The sequence below is a fragment of the Oncorhynchus mykiss genome, chromosome 9, assembly GCF_057628025.1.
Source record: "Oncorhynchus mykiss isolate SJ-2025 chromosome 9, ASM5762802v1, whole genome shotgun sequence".
Taxonomy (NCBI): domain Eukaryota; kingdom Metazoa; phylum Chordata; class Actinopteri; order Salmoniformes; family Salmonidae; genus Oncorhynchus; species Oncorhynchus mykiss.
The window spans coordinates 17,699,039-17,712,270 of NC_143030.1; the positions used below are offsets into that span (position 1 = coordinate 17,699,039).

Sequence of the window (13,232 nt, forward strand, 5' to 3'; positions counted from 1 at the left end):
ACACAATCATGAAGTGGGACGACATTTATTGGATATTTCAAACTTTTTTAACAAATCAAAAACTGAAAAATTGGGCGTGCAAAATTATTCAGCCCCCTTAAGTTAATACTTTGTAGCGCCACCTTTAAGAAATGGCTTTCTTCTTGCCACTCTTCCATAAAGGCGAGATTGTGCAATATACGACTGATTGTTGTCCTATGGACAGAGTCTCCCACCTCAGCTGTAGATCTCTGCAGTTCATCCAGAGTGATCATGGGCCTCTTGGCTGCATCTCTGATCAGTCTTCTCCTTGTATGAGCTGAAAGTTTAGAGGGACGGCCAGGTCTTGGTAGATTTGCAGTGGTCTGATACTCCTTCCATTTCAATATTATCGCTTGCACAGTGCTCCTTGGGATGTTTAAAGCTTGGGAAATCTTTTTGTATCCAAATCCGGCTTTAAACTTCTTCACAACAGTATCTCGGACCTGCCTGGTGTGTTCCTTGTTCTTCATGATGCTCTCTGCGCTTTTAACGGACCTCTGAGACTATCACAGTGCAGGTGCATTTATACGGAGACTTGATTACATACAGGTGGATTGTATTTATCATCATTAGTCATTTAGGTCAACATTGGATCATTCAGAGATCCTCACTGAACTTCTGGAGAGAGTTTGCTGCACTGAAAGTAAAGGGGCTGAACAATTTTGCACGCCCAATGTTTCAGTTTTTGATTTGTTAAAAAAGTTTGAAATATCCAATAAATGTCGTTCCACTTCATGATTGTGTCCCACTTGTTGTTGATTCTTCACAAAAAAATACAGTTTTGTATCTTTATGTTTGAAGCCTGAAATGTGGCAAAAGGTCGCAAAGTTCAAGGGGGCCGAATACTTTCGCAAGGCACTGTATATATTTTTATATAACATTTATATATATTTTTTTTGCTCTTTCTCAATTAATGAAAAACACAATTGAAGAAGGTGATGAGATGAGTAATGAGATGAGTAATGCATGAGTAATAAGATGAGTAATGCTCCAGTCAACATGTTTTTTTCTTCCCCCAATCTTTTTCAATTCACTCAGTCTTTACAGAGATCATAGAATGATGCCAGACTGTATCTCTCTCAATTCTAAATTGAATATTCTGTGGTTTCTACTCATCCTGACAGGTAATCTATATACATTTATTTTAAGTGACTGAACAGGATCTTAAGGACAAAAAATGTCTAACGATTTGTATGAATTGGTTTCATATATCAATTGGAATTGTAAACAATGTTATGATTTGAGAAACATTTACAGATTCAGGTACCAGTTTTGGCACGTGAGCACTGCTTAAAAAAAATACTGGCTGATATTATACAAAACGGACAGATTTACTAAATATGGACAGATTTACTTAATGGTGCACCTGTATTTTCCAAAGGGATTAAGCATTGAGGACAGAAAAAAAGTTAAAATAAGAATTGTAAAAATACATTGAAAATTAAAATGTTTTAGCCTGGTTTGTTTTTGGTGTTTTTCCCTCGCTGAAAAAACGGGTGCAACCTTTTCCTCTCTTTAGATACCTGGGCTGAAGACGCTCCAATTGACCAGTATGGGTTGAAGGGAGGTTCAGTGTGTCTGACTGTAGCAGAACAACCTGAGGAACTTAAAGGACTTAGATGGAAGGTCAATAGTACTGTAATAGTTGATAATAAAGAGATCTCTCCTAAATACAAGGATAAAGTGGATTATAATCCAGTGAACCACACTCTGTGCATGAAGAATCTGACAGACACAGACAGTGGCATTTACATTGCAAATACAAAGAAAAACGATTGGACAGATTCAACGTCTTCATACAAACTTAAGGTGTTGGGTGAGTTTTGTGATTTGTTGTGTTTTGGTAGCCTGCTACAGTGCCTTGCGAAAGTATTCGGCCCCCTTGAACTTTGCGACCTTTTGCCACATTTCAGGCTTCAAACATAAAGATATAAAACTGTATTTTTTTGTGAAGAATCAACAACAAGTGGGACACAATCATGAAGTGGATCGACATTTATTGGATATTTCAAACTTTTTTAACAAATCAAAAACTGAAAAATTGGGCGTGCAAAATTATTCAGCCCCTTTACTTTCAGTGCAGCAAACTCTCTCCAGAAGTTCAGTGGGGATCTCTGAATGATCCAATGTTGACCTAAATGACTAATGATGATAAATACAATCCACCTGTGTGTAATCAAGTCTCCGTATAAATGCACCTGCACTGTGATAGTCTCAGAGGTCCGTTAAAAGCGCAGAGAGCATCATGAAGAACAAGGAACACACCAGGCAGGTCCGAGATACTGTTGTGAAGAAGTTTAAAGCCGGATTTGGATACAAAAAGATTTCCCAAGCTTTAAACATCCCAAGGAGCACTGTGCAAGCGATAATATTGAAATGGAAGGAGTATCAGACCACTGCAAATCTACCAAGACCTGGCCGTCCCTCTAAACTTTCAGCTCATACAAGGAGAAGACTGATCAGAGATGCAGCCAAGAGGCCCATGATCACTCTGGATGAACTGCAGAGATCTACAGCTGAGGTGGGAGACTCTGTCCATAGGACAACAATCAGTCGTATATTGCACAAATCTGGCCTTTATGGAAGAGTGGCAAGAAGAAAGCCATTTCTTAAAGATATCCATAAAAAGTGTCGTTTAAAGTTTGCCACAAGCTACCTGGGAGACACACCAAACGTGGAAGAATGTGCTCTGGTCAGATGAAACCAAAATTGAACTTTTTGGCAACAATGTAAGATGTTATGTTTGGCGTAAAAGCAACACAGCTCATCACCCTGAACACACCATCCCCACTGTCAAACATGGTGGTGGCAGCATCATGGACCCTCTATTTCTGAAACTATCCGCCACCATTGTCGCAACCCCTATTACCAGCCTGTTCAACCTCTCTTTCATATCGTCTGAGATCCCCAAGGATTGGAAAGCTGCCGCAGTTATCCCCCTCTTCAAAGGGGGAGACACCCTGGACCCAAACTGTTACAGACCTATATCCATCCTGCCCTGCCTATCTAAGGTCTTCGAAAGCCAAGTCAACAAACAGGTCACTGACCATCTTGAATCCCACTGTACCTTCTCCGCTGTGCAATCTGGTTTCCGAGCCGGTCACGGGTGCACCTCAGCCACACTCAAGGTACTAAACGATATCATAACCGCCATTGATAAAAGACAGTACTGTGCAGCCGTCTTCATCGACCTTGCCAAGGCTTTCGACTCTGTCAATCACCATATTCTTATCGGCAGACTCAGTAGCCTCGGTTTTTCGGATGACTGCCTTGCCTGGTTCACCAATTACTTTGCAGACAGAGTTCAGTGTGTCAAATCGGAGGGCATGCTGTCCGGTCCTCTGGCAGTCTCTATGGGGGTGCCACAGGGTTCAATTCTCGGGCCGACTCTTTTCTCTGTATACATCAATGATGTTGCTCTTGCTGCGGGCGATTCCCTGATCCACCTCTACGCAGACGACACCATTTTATATACTTTCGGCCCGTCATTGGACACTGTGCTATCTAACCTCCAAACAAGCTTCAATGCCATACAACACTCCTTCCGTGGCCTCCGACTGCTCTTAAACGCTAGTAAAACCAAATGCATGCTTTTCAACCGATCGCTGCCTGCACCCGCATCCCCGCCTAGCATCACCACCCTGGATGGTTCCGACCTAGAATATGTGGACATCTATAAGTACCTAGGTGTCTGGCTAGACTGCAAACTCTCCTTCCAGACTCATATCAAACATCTCCAATCGAAAATCAAATCAAGAGTCGGCTTTCTATTCCGCAACAAAGCCTCCTTCACTCACGCCGCCAAGCTTACCCTAGTAAAACTGACTATCCTACCGATCCTCGACTTCGGCGATGTCATCTACAAAATGGCTTCCAACACTCTACTCAGCAAACTGGATGCAGTCTATCACAGTGCCATCCGTTTTGTCACTAAAGCACCTTATACCACCCACCACTGCGACTTGTATGCTCTAGTCGGCTGGCCCTCGCTACATATTCGTCGCCAGACCCACTGGCTCCAGGTCATCTACAAGTCCATGCTAGGTAAAGCTCCGCCTTATCTCAGCTCACTGGTCACGATGGCAACACCCACCCGTAGCACGCGCTCCAGCAGGTGTATCTCACTGATCATCCCTAAAGCCAACACCTCATTTGGCCGCCTCTCGTTCCAGTACTCTGCTGCATGTGACTGGAACGAATTGCAAAAATCGCTGAAGTTGGAGACTTTTATCTCCCTCACCAACTTCAAACATCAGCTATCTGAGCAGCTAACCGATCGCTGCAGCTGTACATAGTCTATTGGTAAATAGCCCACCCATTTTCACCTACCTCATCCCATACTGTTTTTATTTATTTATTTTTCTGCTCTTTTGCACACCAATATCTCTACCTGTACATGACCATCTGATCATTTATCACTCCAGTGTTAATCTGCAAAATTGTAATTATTCGCCTACCTCATGCCTTTTGCACACATTGTATATAGACTCCCCCTTTGTTTTCTACTGTGTTATTGACTTGTTAATTGTTTACTCCATGTGTAACTCTGTGTTGTCTGCTCATACTGCTATGCTTTATCTTGGCCAGGTCGCAGTTGCAAATGAGAACTTGTTCTCAACTAGCCTACCTGGTTAAATAAAGGTGAAATAAAAAAAAATTTAAAAAAAATAAAATGGTTTGGGCCTGCTTTTCTTCAGCAGGGACAGGGAAGATGGTTAAAATTGATGGGAAGATGGTTTGGAGCCAAATACAGGACCATTCTGGAAGAAAACCTGATGGAGTCTGCAAAAGACCTGAGACTGGGACGGAGATTTGACTTCCAACAAGACAATGATCCAAAACATAAAGCAAAATCTACAATGGAATGGTTCAAAAATAAACATATCCAGGTGTTAGAATGGCCAAGTCAAAGTCCAGACCTGAATCCAATTGAGAATCTGTGGAAAGAACTGAAAACTGCTGTTCACAAATGCTCTCCATCCAACCTCACTGAGCTCGAGCTGTTTTGCAAGGAGGAATGGTAAAAAAATTCAGTCTCTCGATGTGCAAAACTGATAGAGACATACCCCAAGCGACTTACAGCTGTAATTGCAGCAAAAGGTGGCGCTACAAAGTATTAACTTAAGGGGGCTGAATAATTTTGCACGCCCAATTTTTCAGTTTTTGATTTGTTAAAAAAGTTTGAAATATCCAATAAATGTCGTTCCACTTCATGATTGTGTCCCACTTGTTGTTGATTCTTCACAAAAAAATACAGTTTTATATCTTTATGTTTGAAGCCTGAAATGTGGCAAAAGGTCGCAAAGTTCAAGGGGGCCGAATACTTTCGCAAGGCACTGTATGTGTTTCTGCTTTGTTTCAAAAAGCTAATCTCCTTTAAAGTGTCTTCACCAGTCATACATGTAAAATGTATCTTTCTGAACTGTGTTGGTTGTTGTAGAAGCTGTTCCCATTCCAGCCATGCAGGTGACATACTACAACTCAAGTACAGGACTTTGTAACATCACAGTGAATTGTTCAGGCTGGATGTTTTCTGTCTGTGATGGAGGTCAGTGCCCACTGTACCAGGAATGTCTGTCAGTCTCTGAGGTCAACATCACTGTTTCCAGTGGTAATGGATTCATCCAGTGTATCGTCAACAATCATGTCAGCACAGAGACCAAATCACAACGCATGAATGACATATGTAAGTCTAATTTACTAACTTTTACCTTCTGTTCATACCTTCTATCATTATACAAATCTATTTATATATCAACAAGATTTTAACTTCATAGTTATTATTATTGTTCTCCAGCAAAATGTTGATTTGTGCGCGTGTGTGTGTGTGACCTCTCAGGTATTGTTGAGAAGAAGGGGAGAGCTGCAGCATCACCAGTTGGCATCATTGTGGGTGGTGTTAGTGGTGGATTGCTTTTCATTGTGTTAGTTGGTGTAGGATGGATCATGTCAACCAGGAGATGGTGTAAATAGGATCTGACAATGCGGGTACTTTCAATTCATGTAAAAACAAATTAAAATCACCAAAATGTGAGATACAAGGTCTTTCTAGGATGCTGGAGCTTTGTTTCTATAACATTTTATAGAATGACTATTCAAATGTTTTTACAGTATGTCTCTCCTAACATGTCAACCCAGTGAGCGCTCCACCAGGGGAGAGGCTGGAACCACAGAACACAGGGTTTCCTGAGGTAACATCAATCTACAACACTGCAAGTCAACCAGGAGCAGCATCGGGAGGAGAAGAGGGCAAACCAGGGGACAAGTACACCACCAGAAGAGAGGAAATAACTACAGTTCTCCCAACAGGCAGAGGCATTTTACAGCACTGTGCAGCAACCAGCGGTACAAGATCGCCATCAAGTGGACAAAGTGTGCTTCTGAGGCAGAGCCTATATCAGTCTTCGACAGCAACCGTACAGAAACCAGCGGCAGCACAGCACCACCCAAAGTGTGGAATAACTTCAACAAACCAGACAGTGAACTGCACAATGGGAGATACATCCGTCTCAGAAACCCTCTGATGTTACATGCCTGTAGCTAGGCTCCCATTAATTTGTCCAGTGACCTTTTGTCAACATTTAACAAGTGTTCATAGAAAATAGATGTGACAATAGCAGAGGTCCATAAAGATGGCAGCCTCCGTGCACATAACCACACATTCTTTGTTTTGCTAAATTCTGAGTATTTCACATTTCTCTCTGGTAATATTTTGCTGTATGTTCATTAGCACAGCATACATGATCCCAATTTTAGCTTCAAGATGCTGGCAATTTGAAAAAGTAGATTGTGCTGATTTATTGGCACATTAAACCATGTCGTTTAAAGACTCAGTGGATATTGCTAAAACAATGATGTCATATCTGAATTCTGCCATCTTTATGCATCTTCTCCATTACCTGCTAAGGTGCATTTCCTTTGCACTGACTTGAGACGTAATCGGGAAAAAAATATTAAAACATTTAATTATTGAAATACAATTTCAGTTTAGGTCCTGAATTGGACCCACTCAATCACTCACTCACTCACTCACTCACTCACTCACTCACTCAATCAATGAATTCACCATTCCAGCAACCATCCAACCAATCAGTCATCTGAGTATATTATTATTTTTCTAATATATACTGTATGTCTAATTATGAAAACTAATTTCACTAGAAAGTTATCCATCTATCCATTTCAGTATGTTCTGTAACATCCAGCTGGTTGTGTGGATGAACTACAAAAGTAAGACAATCAATTACAGCTAAAAGCAGAAGGATCTGGGAATAATGTCAGCAAACCAGACACAGTGTACTGCACAACAGGAGATAAACTACCCCTCCAACCCTCTCAGAGACTCACTGCTGTGACATTGACTAAGACTTGACATAGACTCAAACACCGAACCGCAAACACATGGAGAATAAAATGTTTACATCTTTTCACTTCATGTCTAATTACATCTAGCATTGTACATACTTTACATATAAATATAAATGTATTACAAATTAAATCCAATTGCTATAACCCATCTCCAACTACATAGTTACATTTTCCTGAATAGAAGGTTGAGATGACAGTGTAAATCAACAATAGCAATACAAGGGCCTTGGTCAGGGAGGTGCCCAAGAACCCGATGGTCACTCTGACAGAGCTCCAAAGTTCCTCTGTGGAGTTGGGAGAACCTTCCACAAGGTCAACCATCTCTCTTTAACTTGAAGAGCGAGAGCCCAGTCTGCTTTCCACTCAAGTCAACCAATTGAGACCGACATGCAAAACACAGAGATACTGAAAGAAGGATGTATCCTAACGTGAAGTCTGCACTTATATCTGAGAGTCATGTAACAATAAATTACACTAAATGACTAAGAGTAAGTGGACAACCGTTCGTCAAACATCTCATTCCAAAATCATGGGCATTAATATGGAGTTGGTCCCACCTTTGCTTCTATAACAGCCTCCACTCTTCTTGGAAGGCATTCCACTAGATGTTGGAACATTGCTATGGGGATGACTTACTTTCATTAAGCCACAAGAGCCTTATTGAGGTAGGGCACTGATGTTGGGCGATTAGGCCTGGCTCGCAGTCGACATTCCAATTCATCCCAAAGGTGTTCAATGGGGTTGAGGTCAGGGCTCTGAGCAAGCCCGTCAAGTTCTTCCACACCGATCTCGACAAACCATTTCTGTACGGACCTCACTTTGTGCATGGGGGCATTGATATGCTGAAACAGGAAAGGGCCTTCCCCAAACTGTAGCCACAAAGTTGGAAGCAGAAAATCGTTTAGAATGTCATTGTATTCAGTAGCTTTAAGATTTCCCTTCACTGGAACCAAGGGGCCTAGCCCGAACAATGAAAAACAGCCCCAGAATTTACAGTTGGCACTATGCATTGGGGCAGGTAGTGCTCTCCTGGCATCCACCAAATGCAGATTAGTCCAGACTGCTACGCTTCAGCACTCTGCGGTCCCGTTCTGTGAGCTTGTGCGACCTACCACTTCGCGATTGAGCTGCTGTTGCTCCTAGACCTTTCCACTTCACAATAATAGCAGTCACAGTTGACCAGGTCAGCCTTAGCAGGGCAAAAATGGAACTGACTTGTTGGTAATGTTGACTGACTTGAAGGGGTGTCCATGTACTTTTGTATATTGTACTACACCTCCAATCCTACCTGCTCCTGCTGACTCTCTATGATGACCAGATGTCCTCCATCGTGGATGCAGGCGTACTAACTCTGTTCCCAGGTCAGTTTGTCTTTAGAGAAGTAGTAACATGATCCATTGTAGAACTCCCAGCCAGGAGAACACAGCTGACTGGTATTACATCTCTTCTGATTCCCTAGAAGAGAGAAGAGATAACATAATTGAAATGTGATAACTTCACTTCTATATCCTGTGATGGTCTTGTTAAATGTGTGTGTGCCCCTTTAAAACCTCTTTGGTATAGGGGGCAGCATTTTCACTTTTGGATGAAAAGCATGCCCAAATTAAGCTGCCTGCTACTCAGCCGTAAAAGCTAGAATATCAATATATCCTCAGTCCCAGTTGCTAATACATGCATATCAGTAGTAGTAGATTTGGATAGAAACCACTCTGAAGTTTCTAAAACTGTTTGAATGCTGTATGTGAGTATAACAGAACTCATATGGCAGGCAAAGACCTGAGAACAATCCAAACAGGAAGTGAGAAATCTGAGGTTAATAGTTTTTGAACTCTGACCTATTGAATACACAGAGTGATATGGTTAATGTTGCACTTCCTACGCCTTCCACTAGATGTCAACAGTAATTTGAAACTGTTTTGAGGATTCTGCTCTAAAGGAGGGGGAATGAAAGGGGATTGACTGAGTGGTCCGGCAGAGAGCCCAGGGTGCGCGGCACGCGGTCATGTGAAAGAGACTTATTTTTCCATGGATGTTCTACAGACAAAGGGATTCTTTATGATAAAAACATCCGAAAGATTGATTATATACATTGTTTGAAATGTTTCTACGACCAGTAATATTACTTTTTGGAATTTTTCGTCCACCATTTCCGCTGGAATTGCCTGCGCCTCATGAGTTTCGATTTGTTTACTAAACGCGCAAACAAAAGGATTATATTTGGACATAAATGATGGACATTATCGAACAAATCAAGCTTTTATTGTGGACCTGGGATTCCTGGAAGTGCATTCTGATGAAGATCATCAAAGGTAAGGTAATATTTATCATACTATTTCTTACTAATGTTGACTCCAAAACATGGCGGAAATCTGTTTGGCTAGCTTGGGTTCTGAGCGCCGTACTCAGATTATTGCTTTTTCGGTAAAGTTTTTTTTTAAATCTAACACAGCAGTTACATTAAGGAGAAGTGGATCTATAATTCCATGTACACTGCTCAAAAAAATAAAGGTAACACTAAAATAACACATCCTAGATCTGAATGAATGAAATATTCTTATTAAATACTTTTTTCTTTACATAGTTGAATGTGCTGACAACAAAATCACACAAAAATGATCAATGGAAATCAAATTTATCAACCCATGGTCTGGATTTGGAGTCACACTCAAAATTAAAGTGGAAAACCACACTACAGGCTGATCCAACTTTGATGTAAAGCCCTTAAAACAAGTCAAAATGAGGCTCAGTAGTGTGTGTGGCCTCCACGTGCCTGTATGACCTCCCTACAATGCCTGGGCATGCTCCTGATGAGGTGGCGGATGGTCTCCTGAGGGATCTCCTCCCAGACCTGGACTAAAGCATCCGCCAACTCCTGGACAGTCTGTGGTGCAACGTGGCGTTGGTGGATGGAGCGAGACATGATGTCCCAGATGTGCTCAATTGGGCGGGCCAGTCCATAGCATCAATGCCTTCCTCTTGCTGGAACTGCTGACACTCCAGCCACATGAGGTCTAGCATTGTCTTGCATTAGGAGGAACCCAAGGCCAACCGCACCAGCATATGGTCTCACAAGGGGTCTGAGGATCTCATCTCGGTACCTAATGGCAGTCAGGCTACCTCTGGCGAGCACATGGAGGGCTGTGCGCCCCCCCAAAGAAATGCCACCCTACACCATGACTGACCCCCGCCAAACTGGTCATGCTGGAGGATGTTGCAGGCAGCAGAATGTTCTCCACGGCACGTCACCTCCACGGTTCGTCACGTCTGTCACGTGCTCAGTGTGAACCTGCTTTCATCTGTGAAGAGCACAGGGCGCCAGTGGCGAATTTGCCAATCTTGGTGTTCTCTGGCAAATGCCAAACGTCATGCACGGTGCTGGGCTGTAAGCACAACCCCCACCTGTGGACGTCGGGCCCTCATACCACCCTCATGGAGTCTGTTTCTGACCGTTTGAGCAGACACATGCACATTTGTGGCCTGCTGGAGGTCATTTTGCAGGGCTCTGGCAGTGCTCCTCCTGCTCCTCCTTGCACAAAGGAGGAGGTAGCGGTCCTGCTGCTGGGTTGTTGCCCTCCTACGGACTCCTCCACGTCTCCTGATGTACTGGCCTGTCTCCTGGTACCGCCTCCATGCTCTGGACACTACGCTAACAGACACAGCAAACCTTGCCAAAGCTCGCATTGATGTCCCTTCCTGGATGAGCTGCACTACCTGAGCCACTTGTGTGGGTTGTAGACTCCGTCTCATGCTACCACTAGAGTGAAAGCACCTCCAGAATTCAAAAGTGACCAAAACATCAGCCAGGAAGCATAGGAACTGAGAAGTGGTCTGGTCACCACCTGCAGAAACACTCCTTTATTGGGGGTGTCTTGCTAAATGCCTATAATTTCCACCTGTTGTCTATTCCATTTGCACAACAGCATGTGACATTTATTGTCAATCAGTGTTGCTTCTTAAGTGGACAGTTTGATTTCACAGAAGTGTGATTGACTTGGAGTTACATTGTGTTGTTTAAGTGTTCCCTTTATTTTTTTGAGCAGTGTATATATATAGTAGTGTATTATGTTGTATGAGCATAATTACTGTCTTACCCTAATTAGCCAGGACGTCCCTAGTTTGACAGTGGTGCTCCATTTTCAAATCAAATCAACATTTATTGGTCACATACACGTGATTAGCAGATGTTATTGCGGGTGTGCGAAATGCTTGTGCTTCTACAAAAAAATATATATATACCAGACACACAAATCTAAATAGGAATGAATTAAGACTATATACATATAGACGAGCGAAATGAGTAATGCAAGATATGTAAACATTATTAAGTGACAGATACCGTAGAATAGTATAGAATACAGTATATACATATGAGATGAGTAATGCCAGAGGGAGAGCCCGTTTCATCATAGCGCTTAATGGGTTTTCCAACTGCACTTGAAGAAACTTTAAAAGTTCTTGAAATGTTCCGTATTGACTGACCTTTGTGTCTTAAAGTAATGATGGACTGTCGTTTCTCTTTGCTTATTTGATTGTTCCTGCCATAATATTGACTTGGTCTTTTACCAAATAGGCCTACCTTCTCTAGGGAGAGCAAACAAGGGATCCGCTCTAGGGAAGTCATAATCCTGGTTGTAATGATGGAAGTTCTGGTGAGTTACTGCTGCTCTAATATCCAATAACTCTTCCCGGTATAATGACACAAAACAATTCCTGGGTTAATAACGTAAACAATAGTACAATTACAAACAAAATACTTCCCGGTGTAATGCCACAAAACAATTCCTGGGTTAATAACGTAAACAATAGTACAATTACAAACAAAATACTTCCCGGTGTAATGCCACAAAACAATTCCTGGGTTAATAACGTAAACAATAGTACAATTACAAACAAAATACTTCCCGGTGTAATGCCACAAAACAATTCCTGAGCTAATAATGTAAAAAATAGTACAAAAACAAACAAAATACTTCCCGGTGTAATGACACAAAACAATTCCTGAGCTAATAACGTAAAAAATAGTAGAAAAAAAAACAAAATACTGCAGAGTTGCTTAAGAGCTAGTCGCAATACTGCCATCTCAGTCGGCACCATCACAGCACTTCATGATGATAGAGGTGAGTGCTACGGGGCGATAGTCAGTTACCTTTGCCTTCTTGGGTACAGTAACAATGGTGGCCATCATGAAGCACGTGGGAACAGCAGACTGGGATAGGCAGAGATTGAATATTCCCTTAAACACACCAGCCAGCTGGTCTGAGCATGCCCCGAGGAAACGCTAGGGATGCCAACTGGGCATCCTTTTGAGGGTTTAAATGTTTTACTCATGTCGGCCACGGAGAAGGAGAGCCCACAGTCCATGGTAGTGGGCCGCGTCAGTGACACTGTGTTATATTCAACGCGTGCAAAGAATGTGTTTAGCCTGTCTGGAAGCAAGATGTGGATCTCGGTGATGTGGCTGGTTTTCCTTTTCTAGTCCGTGATTATCTGTAGTCCCTGCCACATACATCTCGTGTCTGAGCCATTGAATTACGACTACACTTTATCTCTGTACTGACTTTTAGCTTGTTTGATTGCATTGCGGAGTATATATTCTGCCATATTACCAGTCACCTTGCCATGTTTAAATGCGGTGGTTCGCTCTTTCAGTTTCGCGCGAATGCTACCATCGATCCGCGGTTTCTGGTTAGGGTAGGTTTTAATAGTAACAGTGGGTACTACATCTCCTATTCACTTCCTTGTAAACTCAGTCACTGAATCTTTTCAGTTTTCCCAGTTTTCTCAGTTTCTCCTACATTTCCCCCATGTGGGCCAGCCCCCTAGCATTTTGAGTTCTACCAATG

General features: G+C 42.3%; 1 protein-coding gene across 2 annotated transcripts in view; it reads left to right on the forward strand.

Annotated features, from left to right (window-relative positions):
- The first annotated feature begins 877 nt into the window (after positions 1-877).
- Positions 878-13,232, forward strand: part of LOC118966162 (uncharacterized) — a 47,179-nt gene continuing 34,824 nt past the window's right edge. The window contains exons 1-3 of one of the 2 annotated variants that reach the window (XM_090183610.1): positions 878-1,145; positions 1,541-1,837; positions 5,462-5,707. In XM_090183610.1, coding sequence (XP_090039736.1) covers positions 1,007-1,145; positions 1,541-1,837; positions 5,462-5,707 — 682 coding nt within the window. In that variant the 5' untranslated portion in view covers positions 878-1,006. Of the gene's footprint in view, positions 1,146-1,510; positions 1,838-5,461; positions 5,708-13,232 lie in introns of those variants that run through there. The other variant, XM_090183612.1, reaches the window with a different exon arrangement.